Source organism: Taeniopygia guttata, chromosome 26 (assembly GCF_048771995.1).
Source record: "Taeniopygia guttata chromosome 26, bTaeGut7.mat, whole genome shotgun sequence".
Classification (NCBI taxonomy): domain Eukaryota; kingdom Metazoa; phylum Chordata; class Aves; order Passeriformes; family Estrildidae; genus Taeniopygia; species Taeniopygia guttata.
This window is the reverse complement of record NC_133051.1, coordinates 2354915-2369758: the sequence shown is the minus strand read 5'-3', so window position 1 is coordinate 2369758 and position 14844 is coordinate 2354915. Positions and strand designations below refer to the sequence as shown.

Below are 14844 nucleotides of genomic sequence, written 5' to 3'. Positions count from 1 at the left end.
TCCCAAAATCTCCTTCCCAAAAAAGTGCCTTTTCCCCTCAGAGGCTCCTCGGAGGCTGCTGGGCCCGTCGGTAGCTTAGGCATCAGAGTAGGATTTCAGGAAAACCTTTGGATGTGCTGCTATAGTCTGGGATGCATCTCCGCTCTCCCAAGGCCGGGATTTGGGATCATCCATCCCGTGGATCCCAGCTGCCCTCCCCAGAGGGTGGACGGAAAACTTTGCTGCGCACTTGAGCTGGAAAAGCAATTACTGCATTTTTGTATTGTTGTTGTTGTTGATCCTGTTCGTTTTTTTTTTATAAAAGTTGTTGTAAAACAGAAGAAAAAAAAAAAAATAATGCTGCTTTTCTATGAGAAAACCAGAGTGGAATTAAGCAGAAGGCAGAGATTCCACAGGGATGGGAGGCAGACGCTGCTGCTGCTGCTGCTGCCTCTGGACATGTGGCTGTTGTCCTCCCGTGGGGGATGTGGAAAAGGAGGAGGAAATTTTCCTTTTGGATGCCACCAGCCCCACAAAAATCCGGCGGAAAAAGGTGGGGCTGCTGCTCCTCCCCGAGCCACGGAGCCGCTGCCTCCTGCGAGCAGGAGGGTTGGGACAGAGCCTGGCTGTGCTAAATGAAATGTGTTTCATTTTTTATATATACATATATATCTATATAAATGAATTTTTAACTTAAGAGTAAACTGGTTTGGTGTTCACTCGCACGAGTCCCGCTGCTGGGAGAGCCAGAGAACCCTGTGATGTTGCAATAAAATATTTTAAACTAAAAAAAAAGAACCCAGTGGCTCGAGGGTTTGTCTGTGTAGTTGCCAGGGTGGGGCTGGGATCTTTCCCTGGTGCTGGGGATCCCTTGGGAGTTCCAGGGTGGAATGAGGAGCCTGAGGGAGCTCAGGGGTGGTGATGGAGCCAAAAACCTTCCTGCAGGTGAGGAGGCAGCAGGGGTGGCAGGAGAGGACAGTGCCAGGTGCTCTGTGCCAGCCCAGCTCCTCCTGCGCCCATCAGCCTCTGCCTTCCTTCAAACAAAAGCAGGAAAAAGGCAGAGGGGTGTGGGGACCCAGGAGGTGACAGCAGCAGGCAGCTCCCTTGGCACAGCTCGGGGTGGTGCCAGGGAAGTGCTGCCTGGTGGAAAAGTCCCCCCTGGGTTTTCCAGCTGAGCTGGCACTTGGGCACAGTGAGGACAGTGGCCCTGTGGCTTCAGGAAGTACAGCCTGGGGGGATTTGTGGACAGGGACAGGGACAGGCTGGGACCACGGCAGGCAGAGCCAGCCCAGACTGACGGCTCTGGTTTTATTTCCGAGTACAGAACAAGACAAAGTGTCCCAGTGCTGGTGGCACCGGGCTCCTGGGGGGCACAGGGGCTGCCCTGGCCCGTGACAGCAGCACGGGGTGCGCAGTCCGGCTCTGTGGCACAGCCTGTGGAGGAGGCTCCTGATCCAGGAGGGACACCCCTGATCCAGGAGGGACACCCCTGATCCAGGAGAAACGCTCCTGATCCAGGAGGGACACCCCTGATCCAGGAGGGACTCCCCTGATCCAGGAGGGACACCTCTGACCCAGGAGGGACATCCCTGATCCAGAAGGGATGTTCCTGACCCAGGAGGGACTCCCCTGATCCAGGAGGGACACCCCTGACCCAGGAGGGACACCCCTGATCCAGGAGAAATGCTCCTGATCCAGGAGGGATGTTCCTGATCCAGGAGAAACGCTCCTGACCCAGGAGGGATGTTCCTGACCCAGGAGGGACACCCTGATCCAGGAGGGATGCTCCTGACCCAGGAGGGACATCCCTGATCCAGGAGGGATGCTCCTGACCCAGGAGGGATGCTCCTGATCCAGGAGGGACACCCCTGATCCAGGAAGAACACTCCTGATCCAGGAGGGACACCCTGATCCAGGAGGGAACCCCTGACCCAGGAGGGACACCCTGATCCAGGAAGAACACTCCTGATCCAGGAGGGACACCCTGATCCAGGAGGGATGCCCCTGATCCAGGAGAAACGCTCCTGACCCAGGAGGGACACCCTGACCCAGGAAGGAACCCCTGATCCAGCTCCTGGCTGCACCCAGCAGCATCCCAGGGCCAGGCCAGGCTCCAGCCCTTCCCTGCTCACTCCATGGCCGCCGGCTGCTCCCCTTCCACGTCCCTCGTCTTGGAGTTCATCAGCTCGCGGCGGATCTCGGGCGAGATCTGGGGGTGGCTGTGGAACTTGAGCAGCTCCAGCAGGGCCTCCTTCTGCTCCGAGGACAGGTCCTCCTTGTAGCGCTGGGCCAGGGCCAGCAAGCTCTGGTGCCACAGCACGGGCAGGAGCCGCTGCTCCGAGCGGAAGGCCAGGAAGTGGAAGACCAGGGCGTCGAGCACGCGGAAGGGCAGCGCGTACTTCTTGTCGATCAGCAGGCGCAGGAAGATGCTGTTGGCACCGCTGTACTGCATCTCGGCCAGCTTCAGCAGCGCCGCGCTGGGGAGGGACACCGACAGTCAGGGCACGGGACACGGACAGTCAGGGCACGGGGACACGGGGACACAACAGGGACACGGGGACACAGGGACACGGGGATACGGGACGGGTGAGGGGTCAGGGACGGGGACACGGGGACACGACAGGGACACGGGGACACGGGATGGGTGGGGGGTCAGGGACAGGGACACGGGGACACGGGAGAGGTGAGGGGTCAGAGGATGCAGACATGGGGACACAGGACAGATGAGGGGTCAGGGACAGGGACACAGGAGAGGTGAGGGGTCAGGGACAGAGCCATGGGGACACAGGAGAGGTGAGGGGACAGGGACACAGGGACACAGGAGAGGTGAGGGGTTAGGGAACAGGGACATGGGAAAAGTGAGGGGACAGGGACAGAGGGACAGAGGAGAGGTGAGGAGTCAGGGGACAGGGACACAGGGACACAGGACAGGTGAGGGGACAGAGCCATGGGGACACGGGACGGGTGAGGGGTCAGGGACAGGGACACAGGGACACAGGACAGGTGAGGGGTCAGAGGATGCAGACATTGGGAAAAAAGGAGAGATGAGGGGTCAGGGGATGGAGCTATGGGGACACGGGAGAGGTGAGGGGACAGGGACACAGGGACACAGGACAGGTGAGGGATCAGGGACAGGGACACAGGAGAGGTGAGGGGACAGGGACACAAGGACACAGGAGAGGTGAAGGGTTAGGGACAGGGACACAGGAGAGGTGAGGGGACAGGGACACGGGAGAGGTGAGGGGTGAGGGACAGGGACACAGGAGAGGTGAGGGGTCAGAGGATGGAGCTATGGGGACACAGGAGAGGTGAAGGGGTCAGGGGACAAGGACACAGGGATATGGGGGAGGTGAGGGGTCAGGGACAGGGACACGGGAGAGGTGAGGGGTCAGGGACAGAGCCATGGGGACACAGGAGAGGTGAGGGGATAGGGAACAGGGACATGGGAAAAGTGAGGGGACAGGGACACAGGGACACAGGAGGTGATGGGTCAGGGGATGGAGACACAGAGACACAAGAGAGGTGATGGGTTACGGAACAGGGACACGGGAAAGGTGAGGGGACAGGGACACAGGAGAGGTGAGGGGTCAGGGAATGGAGCTATGGGGACACAGGAGAGGTGAGGGGTCAGGGGACAGAGCCACGGGGTCAGAAGAACAGGCACAGGTTGAAGTCATGGGGGCCAAGGAATGGCATGAGAGGGGCCAGGCTGGAGCCACAGTGACTCTCCATGGAGTCACGAGGGCTGGAGCCGTGGGGACAGAGGAGGGACCATGGGGGTCAGGGGTAACTGCACCGGAGCCATGGAGCACTGGGGACTCGGGCACAAAGCTGAGCCTCGAATCTCAACCCCAGAGGGAGCTGAGTGACCCCTCAGCACCTCCGAGGGGCTGCAGAGGCCGAGGGGCAGATCCAAGGCATTTCCCAGGGTCCCTGGAGGAGAAGCTCTTCCCCTCCAGCCCCTCGGGGCCTCACCTGGAGTGCAGGACGGGGATGGAGCACTTGGTGAGGATGCTGCCGATGATGATGGCCTCCCTGAGCGTGCAGGTGCCGGACTCACAGAGTGGGATGAGGATCCCTGGGAACGGGGACACTCAGGCACCGACCACCTCCATCCCCACACAGAACCCTGGGGCTCAGCCCCTTCCCCCTACAAATCACCACTCTGGCAGCAGCAGCAGCAGCTGGACAGCCCCTGTCATGCACCAGCCCCTCAGGCAGCCAGCCAAGGCCCAGAGGAGACCCTGCAGGACCCCTACCCTTAAATGAGACCCTGCAGGACCCCTACCCTTGAACCAGACCCTGCAGGACCCCTACCCTTGAACCAGACCCTGCAGGACCCCTACCCTTGAACCAGACCCCACAGGACCCCCTACCCTTGAACCAGACCCTGCAGGACCCCTACCCTTGAACCAGACCCTGCAGGACCCCTACCCTTGAACCAGACCCTGCAGGACCCCTACCCTTGAACCAGACCCTGCAGGACCCCTACCCTTGAACCAGACCCTGCAGGACCCCTACCCTTGAACCAGACCCTGCGGGACCCCCTAACCTTGAACCAGACCCCGCAGGACCCCCTACCCATGAACCAGACCCTGCAGGACCCCTACCCTTGAGCCAGATCCTGCAGGACCCCCTACTCTTGAATGAGACCCTGCAGGACCCCTACCCTTGAACCAGACCCTGCAGGACCCTCTACCCTTGAGCCAGACCCCACAGGACCCCCTACCCTTGAGCCAGACCCCGCAGGACCCCCTACCCTTGAACCAGACCCTGCAGGACCCCTACCCTTGAACCAGACCCTGCAGGACCCCCTACCTTTGAACCAGACCCCACAGGACCCCTACCCTTGAGAAGACCCCACAGGACCCCCTACCCTTGAACCAGGCTGCTGGCTTGAACAGAGCTTTCTTCAGAGCCATGTACAGGTGGAAGTTGAGCCTCTTGTACTCAGCGATGTCGTCCCGGATCCGTGGCAGCAGCACCAGGTTGTAGAACCTCTGGGCCATCCTCTCCTTCAGGTTGGAGGAAAATATCCTGGGTTCAGCAAAGCACAAAGGGATGGATGAGGAAAAAAGGTCAAATGGGCAGGTTGATGTTTTGTAAATCTGACTCTGGTTATGGGGAAAAAAACCCCAAAAATCCCGTGGCAGAGGGTCCCTGAGGTGACCTTACCTGGTGGCCTGGTACATGGCAGCAGCTGTCCACGTCTCTGGCTCAGTGATGTAGAGGATCTGCTCCCAGTTGGACAAGGCAGGGATGATTTTAAATGCCTTGGGGAGCTTCCCACTCCTGTACTTGGACAGCACCTTCAAAGACAGGGACACGGGCCAGGCCATGACTGGAGGAAGTGACAGCAGGGACAAGAGCACGCTGTCACCTCAGGGTGGTGGCTGTGGGTTCAGCTGCCCCTCCTCACCTCCCTGACACCCCTGTAGACCTCCAGGACACGGGGGTCGAGCTGGGGCATGGGGCAGCCCGAGAGCTCGGACAGCGCCGACTCCACCTCGGTCTGCTTCTCCGTGATCTTCTCCATGATGATATCGGCCAGCGTGCGCCTGGGGCCGGCACGGGACAGGTCAGCGGGGACAAGGGAGGGACAGGGTCAGCGGGGATCAGGGAGGGCTGGCACGGGACAGGGTCAGTGGGGATCAGGGAGGGCTGGCACGGGACAGGGTCAGGGGGGACCAGGGAGGGCTGGCATGGGACAGGTCAGTGGGGACAAAGAAGGGCTGGCACAGGACAGGGTCAGAGGGGATCAGGGAGGGCTGGCACAGGACAGGGTCAGCAGGGACAAAGAAGGGACAGGGTCAGCGGGGACCAGGGAGGGCTGGCAGGGGACAAGGGCGAGCCAGGGGCTGACAAGGGAAGGGGGTGAGCTGGGGTCTGTGCAGGGCCAGCACGGGACCAGGGGGAGAATCGGGGTCGTGGGAGGATGACACGATGGGATCACATCACACGGGATGGGGGTGAGCTGGGGGCTGACGTGGGACAGGGATTGAGTCGGGGGCCGAGACAGGGGGGGGGAACCGGGGGTCGCATGGGGCTGACACCGGCCAGGGCAGAGCCGGTGCAGGCAGGTGGCCCCTGCCCGGTGCAGCCCCCCGGTCGGTCACCTCAGCGGCGGGTTCTTGTTCATGAACATCTCGATGGCTTTCTCGTCCTCGGGGTCCACCTCCACCTCCCCGCCGTAGTCCCCGCTCGGTCCCGCCGCCGCCGCTTTCTCCAGCGAAGGCCACTCCTCATCATCCTCCGAGTCGGAGCCGGGAGCTGCGGGAGCGACGCTGGCTCAGCCGGGGCCGCGCACCCTCGGCGGTTCCCCAGGGCTTACCGGGGGCTCACCGAGCACCGTGCCGCGCTGCCGGGGGGCTGCGGGCGCTCCGGGGCCGTGCTCGGCCTCCAGCTCCTCCTGCTGCCGCCTCGCCTGCTCCAGGATGCGCCGGGACAGCCGCGCGTCCACGAAGCCGTCCCCGCCGCCATCCCCGCCCGGCTCCTCCGCGCCGGCCCCGCGCCTCTCCCGCACCCGCGGGGCCGCGTCCTGCAGGATCTGCTCGGCCAAGGGCAGCGCCGGGGCCGCGCCGGAGCCCCGCGCCCGCCGGGCCTTGGGCATCCTGCGGGACCGGGAACACGGGCACCGCACCGGGCAGCGACACGCGGGATCGGCCCCGCCTGTTCCGGGGCGGCTCCGCCTCTTCCCGGTGGGCCGGTCCCGCCCGTTCCGGTGGTGGCGCCGGCGGGATGGGGGTGACCTGGTGAGAGCGGCGGCTCCGGGACGGGCTCCGGTGGGGGGGAAGGCACCGGGATAGCCTGGGAACGGGGATGGAACCGGGATAGACTCCTGGAATGGGGATGGAACCGGGATAGACTCCTGGAATGGGGATGGAACCGGGATAGACTCCTGGAATGGGGACGGAACCGGGACAGACTCCTGGAATGGGGATGGAACCGGGATAGACTCTGGGAACGGGGGTGGAACCGGGATAGACTCCTGGAATGGGGACGGAACCGGGACAGACTCCTGGAATGGGGATGGAACCGGGAAGGGCTCCTGGAATTGGGGGGCGGAACTGGGACAGACTCCTGGCATGGGGGGTGGCACCGGGATAGACTCCTGGAATGGGGATGGAACCGGGAAGAGCTCCTGGAATGGGGGGGCGGCACCGGGATAGACTGGGAACGGGGATGGAACCGGGACAGACTCCTGGAATGGGGATGGAACCGGGATAGAGTCCTGGAATGTGAGGCGGCACCGGGATAGACTCTGGGAACGGGGATGGAACCGGGACAGACTCCTGCAATGGGGATGGAACCGGGATAGACTCCTGGAATGGGGGCGGAACCGGGATAGACTCCTGGAATGGGGGGGCGGCATCGGGATAGACTCCTGGAATGGGGGCGGAACCGGGATAGACTCCTGGAATGCGGGCGGAATTGGGATAGACTCCTGGAATGGGAGGGCGGCACCGGGATAGACTCCTGGAATGGGGGGACGGAACCGGGATAGACTCTGGGAACGGGGACGGAACCGAGATAGACTCCTAGAATGGGGGTGGAACCGGGATAGACTCCTGGAATGGGGACGGAACCGGGATAGACTCCTGGAATGGGGGGACGGAACCGGGAAGGGCTCCTGGAATGGGGATGGAACCGGGAAGGGCTCCTGGAATGGGGATGGAACCGGGATAGACTCCTGGAATGGGGATGGAACCGGGATAGACTCCTGGAATGGGGGGATGGAACCGGGATAGACTCCTGGAATGGGGGCGGAACCGGGACAGACTCCTGGAATGGGGATGGAACCGGGAAAGACTCCTGGAATGGGGGCGGAATTGGGATAGACTAGAATGGGAGGGCGGCACCGGAATAGACTCCTGGCATGGGGATGGAACCGGGATAGACTCCTAGAATTGGGGGGCGGAACTGGGATAGACTCCTGGAATGGGGATGGAACCGGGAAAGGCTCCTGGAATGGGGATGGAACCGGGACAGACTCCTAGAACTGGGGGGCGGAACCGGGATAGACTCCTGGAATGGGGATGGAACCGGGAAGGGCTCCTAGAATGGAATGGATCTGGGATAGACTCCTGGAATGGGGGGGCGGCACTGGGATAGACTCCTGGCATGGGGATGGAACCGGGATAGACTCCTGGAATAGGGATGGATCTGGGATAGACTCCTGGCATGGGGATGGAACCGGGAAGGGCTCCTAGAATGGGGGGATGGAACTGGGATAGATTCCTGGAATGGGGGGGCGGCACCGGGATAGACTGGGAACGGGGATGGAACCGGGACAGACTCCTGGAATGGGGATGGAACCGGGAAGGGCTCCTGGAATGGGGATGGAACCGGGATAGACTCCTGGAATGGGGATGGAACCGGGACAGACTCATGGAATGGGGATGGAACCGGGAAGGGCTCCTGGAATGGGGGCGGAATTGGGATAGACTAGAATGGGAGGGCAGCACCGGGATAGACTCCTGGCATGGGGATGGAACCGGGTCCGTGAGCCCCGGTCCGTGTCGCAGCGTGTCGCAGGTGCCGGTGGCCGAGGGCAAGAGCGTGCAGCAGACGGTGGAGCTGCTGGCGCGGCGGCTGGAGGCGCTGGGCGCGGACAAGCAGGGCACGTTCGGCGTGGACTGCGAGACCTACCACACCGCGGCCACCCTCGGCACGCAGGGTCAGCAGCGCCGCGGGCAGCGGGCAGCCCTTCCCCGAGCTCCTCTCTTCCACCCCGGCCTTCTCCTTCTCCTCCTTCTCTCCCTTCCCTCCTTCTCCTTCCCCACCTTCCCTGGAGGCGCCTGGATCTGATGCTGGTTGATGATTTTAGGGGTTTAGGAGTTACAGTGGCAGTGCTAGGCTGAGGGTTGGACTGGCTGATCTTGAAGGTCTCTTCCAACTTCCATGAGTCTGTGATTCTACAGTTCCTTCTTTCCTTTCCCCTTTCTCCTTTTCCCTGTCTCATTTTCTCTTTTCCCCTTTCCTTTTCCCTCCTCCCCTGGCTCCCCACATCCCTTCCAGGCTCTGATGTGAGCCCACACAACCCCAGCTCTGCTGATCCATTATTTCCCAGCCAGACCCACTGGAATCTTCCAGAGCAGCTTTTCCCTGCTTGTTTGGCAGCTGGAACATGGATGAGAGGGAGCCCAGGCTCCCTCGGGCACTGGGTGGGAGGTGGGTGCTCCTGGGGTTCTCCTTTCACCTGACCCCGAGCCGTGCTGATGTTTTATCCCGCTGCTGCCGAGGATTTCTTTTTCCAGAAGGAAATCCAACCTTTTCCCTGAATGGATACAATAAACCTGTGAGGATCCGGAATTAAAGCAAGGAGGACAAGAGGCAGGAAGAGGAGCTGCTTTAGGGCAGGAATTTGGTTTTCCAGCCCGGCTCTTTGCTGTCATTCCAGGGCAGACGGGGAAGCTGATGTACGTCATGCACAACTCCGAGTACCCCCTGAGCTGCTTCGCCCTCTTCGAGAACGGGCCCTGCCTCGTGGCCGACGCCAACTTTGACACCCTCATGGTGAAGCTCAAGGGCTTCTTCCAGAACGCCAAGGCCAACAAGATCGAGAGCCGCGGCACCCGCTACCAGTACTGCGACTTCCTGGTGAAGCTGGGCACGGTCACCATGGGCCCCAGCGCCAGGGGCATCTCCGTGGAGGTGAGAGCCCTTTGGGAATGTGGGGAATGCCTGGATAGCCAGGGGAATTCCATGGGAGAAGGTGGAGAAGGAAGGTTCAGGGGTGATCGCAGTGAAGGGAGGTGATCGGCTCTGAAGGGAGCCAACAGGGAAGATGGAGAGAGATGATTGAGTTACAAGGGCCTTGAGTTCCAGGAAAAGTGGGAATGGTTTCACACTGCCAGAGGGCAGGGCTAGATGGGATATTGGGAAGGAATTCTTCCCTGTGAGGGCTGGACACTGGGACTCGGAGCAGCCTGGGAAAGTAGGAGGTGTCCCTGCCCTGGATGAGCTTTAAGGTCCCTTTCCCCAAACCATTCCATGATCCCTGTCCTGTCTGTGTCTCAGTTGGGGAATTCCATGGGAGAAGCTGGAGAAGGAAGGTTTAGGGGTGATCTCATTGAGGGTGTCTGAAGCAAGCCAACAGGGAAGATGGAGTTCCAGGAAAAGTAGGAATGGTTTCACACTGCCAGAGGGCAGGGCTAGATGGGATATTGGGAAGAAATTCTTCCCTGTGAGGGTGGGAAGACCCTGGAATAGATGTCCCACAGAGGCTGTGGCTGCCCCTGGATTCCTGGAAGTGTCCAAGGCCAGGCTGGACACTGGGATCGGAGCAGCCTGGGACAGTGGGAGGTGTCCCTGCCCTGGGTGAGCTTTAAGGTTCCTTTCCCCAAACCATTCCATGATCCCAGTCCTGTCCGTGTCTCAGTCGTGCTGCTGCTGCAGCAGGCAGGTTTGGATCTCCTCTCCCAAGGTTTAATCCTTGGTGCTCCAGGGCTATCCCTGCAGGAATGCCATCCTGATGAAAAGCTGATTAAATTCCAGCTGCACAACACGAGCACCATCCCTCAGGTTAATCAGCATGGAAAAAGGGATAAAACAACCCCTCCAGTGCTGATTTGGGGGCTTGCTGTCCTTCCCTTTGCATTTTACCTTCCCTTCCCTTTGGAAAGGGTCTCCTGCATGTTCCCAGCATGTCCTGTCTGGTTTGTATTTACCCATCCTTGTTAGATGCTGAATATTTTGAGATGTTTCCATGAAAAGCCTTCCCTGCAGGGAGACTCCAGAGTTCCCAGGTGGAATTCTGTCCTTCCTGCCAGCTCCAAGGCTATGGAGATGTGTTCCCAGGTGGAATTCTGTCCTTCCTGGCAGCTCCAGGGCTATGGGGATGTGTTCCCAGGTGGAATTCTGTCCTTCCTGCCAGCTCCGAGGCTGTGGGGATGTGTTCCCAGGTGGAATAGTGTCCTTCCTGGCAGCTCCAGGGCTCTGGGGATGTGTTCCCAGGTGGAATACTGCCCCTGTGTGATCGCCAACGACTGCTGGAACCTGCTGATGGAGTTCATGCAGAGCTTCATGGGCAGCCACACGCCCGGGATCCCGTCGGTGTTCGGCTCCAAGCACGACAGCACCTACAGCCCCGGGGACACCATGGTGCAGTACATGGAGCTCTTCAACAAGATCCGCAAGCAGCAGCAGGTGCCCGTGGCTGGCATCAGGTGAAGAGGATCCCTGGAGCTCCTGCCTGCATCCTGAGCCCTCCAGATCCCCTGGAGCTCCTGCCTGCATCCTGAGCCCTCCAGATCCCTCCTGGCTGGAGCAGGAGTCCCTCTAGATTCCCTGGAGCTCCTGCCTGCATCCTGATCCCTCCTGGCTGCATCCTGAGCCCTCCAGATCCCCTGGAGCTCCTGGCTGCATCCTGATCCTGGCTGGAGTCCCTCCAGATTCCCTGGAATTCCCGACTGCATCCTGATCCTGAGGTCCCCAGTCCCTCCAGATCCCTCCTGACTACATCATGATCCTGGCTGGAGTCCCTCCAGATCCCCTGGAATTCCTGACTCATCCTGATCCTGGGATCCCAGTTCCTCCAGATCCCTCCAGATCCCTCCTGGCTGCATCCTGATCCTGGCTGGAGCAGGAATCCCTCCAGATCCCTTGGAATTCCTTACTGGATCCTGATCCTGGCTGGAGCAGGAGTCCCTCCAAATCTCCTAGAGCTCCTGGCTGCATCCTGATCCTGGCTGGAGTCCCTCCAGATTCCCTGGAATTCCTGGCTGCATCCTGATCCCTCCTGGCTGCATCCTGATCCTGGCTGGAGCAGGAATCCCTCCAGATCCCCTAGAATTCCTGATTGCATCCTGATCCTGGCTGGAGTCCCTCCAGATCTCCTGGAATTCCTGACTCATCCTGATCCTGGCTTGAGTCCCTCCAGATCCCCTGGAATTCGTGACTGCATCCTGATCCTGGGATCCCCAGTCCCTCCAGATCCCCTGGAATTCCTGACTGGATCCTGATCCTGGCTGGAGCAGGAGTCCCTCCAAAACGTGGCCCACGAGGCAGCCCCAGGAGTTTTTCCTTCTGGATCTTTCCCGTTTCAAAGCTTTGCCATGTTTAATCCTGGCTGTCCTCCACGGTTTGGATTACTGAATCCATTGGTTGTGTGGTTTTTTTGGACAGTGTTTCATGCAGGGAATTGCTGTTTATTCACAGGGAAAAGAGAAATTCCAGCCAAAAGCACGGGCAGAGCTTCTGAGACTACAGAAATCTCTTACATTTATATTTTTTTATATCCACAGCGGTGTTTTGGTGTATTTCACCCCAATAAAAGGCTGTTTTGGGAGGAGGGTTGTCCTGGTTTGTGTTGTTTATTTTCAGTTTTCTCTTGGATTTGCTTCAAGAGCTTTATGCCCCCAAACAAACATTGCCCTGTGGAAAAAAATCCAGGAATTCTCTAATTTTCCTGTTCCTGGCACGTTCTTACCTTGCTTTCATGCTCTGTAGATGATAGGAATGTCAAAATCTGCTGCCTCTCAATGAAGGCTTTGGGTAAATTAAAAAATAAACTAAATAAGCCTGGCAGGAGCTTTGTCTGGCACTGAGAGAATTCCAGCTGCTTTATCCCATTGTTTTTAAGGTCGATAATAAATATCCTGTCCCTGCACACCATTTGAGAAGTCCTGATGGCTTCAGATTCAATGGAATAAGGAAGGATTTGGGCAATAAAAGACAAAAATTCATTGTAAGAGATAATGGTATCACTTCAATATTATTTTTTTCCTTCATATTCCTGGAAAAGCACCAGAAAAAATATTGTTTGGAAAGCATGCCAGAAAAAATATGGTTGGTTCCTTGCCCATACGAGTCTGAAGAGCAAAGAAAACAGAAATAATTTGTCTTAAACAGGTTTTTTATATGAAGCAAAAAGAAAAAAAAAAAAAAAACCAGCTGATTTGTGGCTTGATTTTCTGGCTGAGAACTCTTGTGTTGTTTTTTTATAAATATGATGCTCTGTTGTTTATACTTGCAAACCTAATTAATGTTAGAGTGCTCAGAGCTTTTAGTTGTGAGGATTTAATAAATTTAATCAGCACAGGGCCCAGAAAGAGGCGGTTCATGAGCCATAAGAAATAGCACAATGTCCCCTAAGTGAATACACTGAATTTTTTTGCAGCTTTTAGCCCCAGGTTCATGACTTGTGTGGGGCTGTTCAGTGGTGGAAATTCACTGCCGTTCCATGTGGTTAAACTGGGAAAACTTAGGGAAACAAACCAGGATTTACAGGGATGGTTATCCCTGTCCTGTTTCCCATTACAAAGTTAAAAAAAAAAGGTTTAAAAAAAAAAAAATCCAAAACAAAACCCCCCTGTTAATGAGCAGATTAGTCATGGTGAATGTTGGTAATGCTTTGTTAATTCCCGAGGCTGCTCCGTAACCAGAGATGTCAACGCTCTGCTCGTGTGCCTAAAAACCATGGAAGTGTGTGCTGGAATCCCTGGGGATTCCTGGGGTTTTATTAATTCCTTGTGCTGCTCCTGCAGTTCCAAAAAGGGACCCCTGGTCTTCATTTTGGTTGTCAAATCACAGTTTGGAAGATTGGGTTGTTTTCTTAGAGGTAGAGGTGGCCACGCTGAGATCCTGCTCCATTGTGGATCCTTTTTTTTCTGCTTCTGCACTTCTCATAATCTTTGTCAGCGTTGTTTTATTCCCTAAATTGGAATAAAATTCATTCTCAAGAGGGATTTTGGGAATGGAGGCCTCACCCTTGCATGGTTTATTATTTATATTTATTTATACAGGTGATGTTATCAGGATGACAAGTGCTTCAGTGGCAGAGCCAGTCCCAAATCTCTCTGCCACCCCAGGGGGACATTTGGGGCTTTTGTTCTGTTCTTGTGCCGTGGCATTTTTTTAATCTCACAAAGAGAGTGAGGATCGTTACCCTCCAATTTTAATTCTTAGACGTTGCAGCTGTGCCAGCCTGGATTTCTGTGCAGCTTCAGGGTCAAAACGGGGTGACCCCATTATCTCAGAGCCCCCACCTCAGGTTCTCCATCACCTCATGGTGCTCACAGCCCCCCTTGGACCCTTCCCATCGCCTCAGGGATCGTTTGGGGTGTCCTCCCTGTCACCTCGAGACCCTTTGGGGTGTCCCACCATCACCTGAGGGACCCTTTGGTGTGTCCCCCCTCATCACCTGAGGGTCTTCATCACCTCAGAGCCCCCATAGCCGCCTCCTTGACCCCCCCATCACCTGAGAGACCCTTTGGGGTGTCCCCCTCATCCCCTCAGAGACCCTTTGGTGTGTCCCCTCATCACCTGAGGGACCCCTTGGTGTGTCCCCCCTCATCACCTGAGGGCCTCCATCACCTCAGAGCCCCCACACCCCCCTCCATGTTCTCCCCATCACCTGAGGGACTTTTTGGGGCTCCCCCTCAGCATCTTCATCACCTCAGAACCTCCTCCTTGTCCCCCCCCCATCACCTCAGGGACTGTTTGGGGTGCCCCTCATCACCTCAGGGTTTCCCATAGCAGCCCCCCCTTGTCCCTCCCATCACCTCAGGGACCCTTTAAGGTGTCCCCCCAATCCCCTCACGGTCTTCATCACCTCAGAACTCCCTTGCCCCCACTCCGGGGTGCCCCCTCATCGCCTCAGGATCTCCATCTCAAGGCATCCATCACCTCAAAGCCCTCACACCTCCCCGTTGTGGCCCCTCAGGGACCCCTGTGGGACGCGCTCCCTCCATCACCTCAGCACCCCCATCCCCTCAGGACCCCGTGGGGTACCTCCCACCGCACCCCACCCACTCGGGGGCCCCTTTAAGCGCCTCTTTGTCTCCGCAGCACCCTTATTTACCCTGCCGAGCCTCAGCCGAACTTCGGCCCCGCGATTCACAAAGCCCGGCACGTCACGGGCGG

At 58.2% G+C, this 14844-nt stretch overlaps 2 protein-coding genes and 1 long non-coding RNA gene across 9 annotated transcripts; 1 reads left to right on the top strand and 2 right to left on the bottom strand.

Moving 5' to 3' along the window:
* Positions 1-1245: 1245 nt before the first annotated feature.
* Positions 1246-6589, bottom strand: BYSL (bystin like). 4 transcript variants are annotated; one of them, XR_012052019.1, is made up of 8 exons: positions 6322-6589; positions 6096-6249; positions 5399-5537; positions 5155-5288; positions 4856-5016; positions 3955-4057; positions 2040-2456; positions 1246-1546 (listed from the first exon to the last, which is right to left on the bottom strand). XR_012052019.1 is itself a non-coding variant. In XM_030291882.4 (7 exons), the coding sequence occupies exons 1-7, from the start codon at positions 6587-6589 to the stop codon at positions 2108-2110; spliced, it is 1308 nt and encodes a 435-aa protein (XP_030147742.2). In that variant the 3' UTR covers positions 1989-2107. The 4 variants fall into 4 exon arrangements, 1 of the variants encoding a protein (XP_030147742.2); XR_012052020.1 differs by lacking the exon at positions 1246-1546 and adding an exon at positions 1626-1643 and having other exon boundaries at positions 2038-2456; XR_012052021.1 differs by lacking the exon at positions 1246-1546 and adding an exon at positions 1835-1915 and having other exon boundaries at positions 2051-2456.
* A 9-nt stretch (positions 6590-6598) lies between these two features.
* Positions 6599-12268, top strand: MED20 (mediator complex subunit 20). Of its 4 annotated transcripts, none has more exons than XM_072918714.1 (5): positions 6599-6731; positions 8505-8656; positions 9380-9633; positions 10908-11184; positions 11460-12268. In XM_072918714.1, the coding sequence occupies exons 1-5, from the start codon at positions 6718-6720 to the stop codon at positions 11549-11551; spliced, it is 789 nt and encodes a 262-aa protein (XP_072774815.1). In that variant the 5' UTR covers positions 6599-6717; the 3' UTR covers positions 11552-12268. The 4 variants fall into 4 exon arrangements, with proteins under 4 accessions (XP_072774815.1, XP_072774816.1, XP_072774817.1 ...); XM_072918715.1 differs by having other exon boundaries at positions 6600-6731; positions 10908-11222; positions 11460-11485; XM_072918716.1 differs by lacking the exon at positions 11460-12268 and having other exon boundaries at positions 6600-6731; positions 10936-11151.
* LOC140680668 (uncharacterized) lies at positions 11054-11398 on the bottom strand. Its single transcript, XR_012052022.1, has 2 exons — positions 11282-11398; positions 11054-11173 (listed from the first exon to the last, which is right to left on the bottom strand). It is a non-coding gene; the product is annotated as an uncharacterized lncRNA (long non-coding RNA).
* Positions 12269-14844: the final 2576 nt, after the last annotated feature.

Excerpts from the sequence above, each read along its gene's own strand:
- BYSL (XM_030291882.4), bottom strand. The coding sequence starts at position 6,589 with ATGCCCAAGGCCCGGCGGGCGCGGGGCTCCGGCGCGGCCCCGGCGCTG. Across the intron at positions 4,058-4,855 it reads GCCAGCAGCCTGGTTCAAGG|GGATCCTCATCCCACTCTGT; the intron begins GTAGGGGGTCCT and ends CCCCGTTCCCAG. Across the intron at positions 2,457-3,954 it reads ATCCCCGTCCTGCACTCCAG|CGCGGCGCTGCTGAAGCTGG; the intron begins GTGAGGCCCCGA and ends GTCCCTCCCCAG.
- MED20 (XM_072918714.1), top strand. Across the intron at positions 9,634-10,907 it reads CCAGGGGCATCTCCGTGGAG|CTCCAGGGCTCTGGGGATGT; the intron begins GTGAGAGCCCTT and ends CCTTCCTGGCAG. Across the intron at positions 11,185-11,459 it reads AGCTCCTGCCTGCATCCTGA|TCCCTCCAGATCCCCTGGAA; the intron begins GCCCTCCAGATC and ends TCCTGGCTGGAG.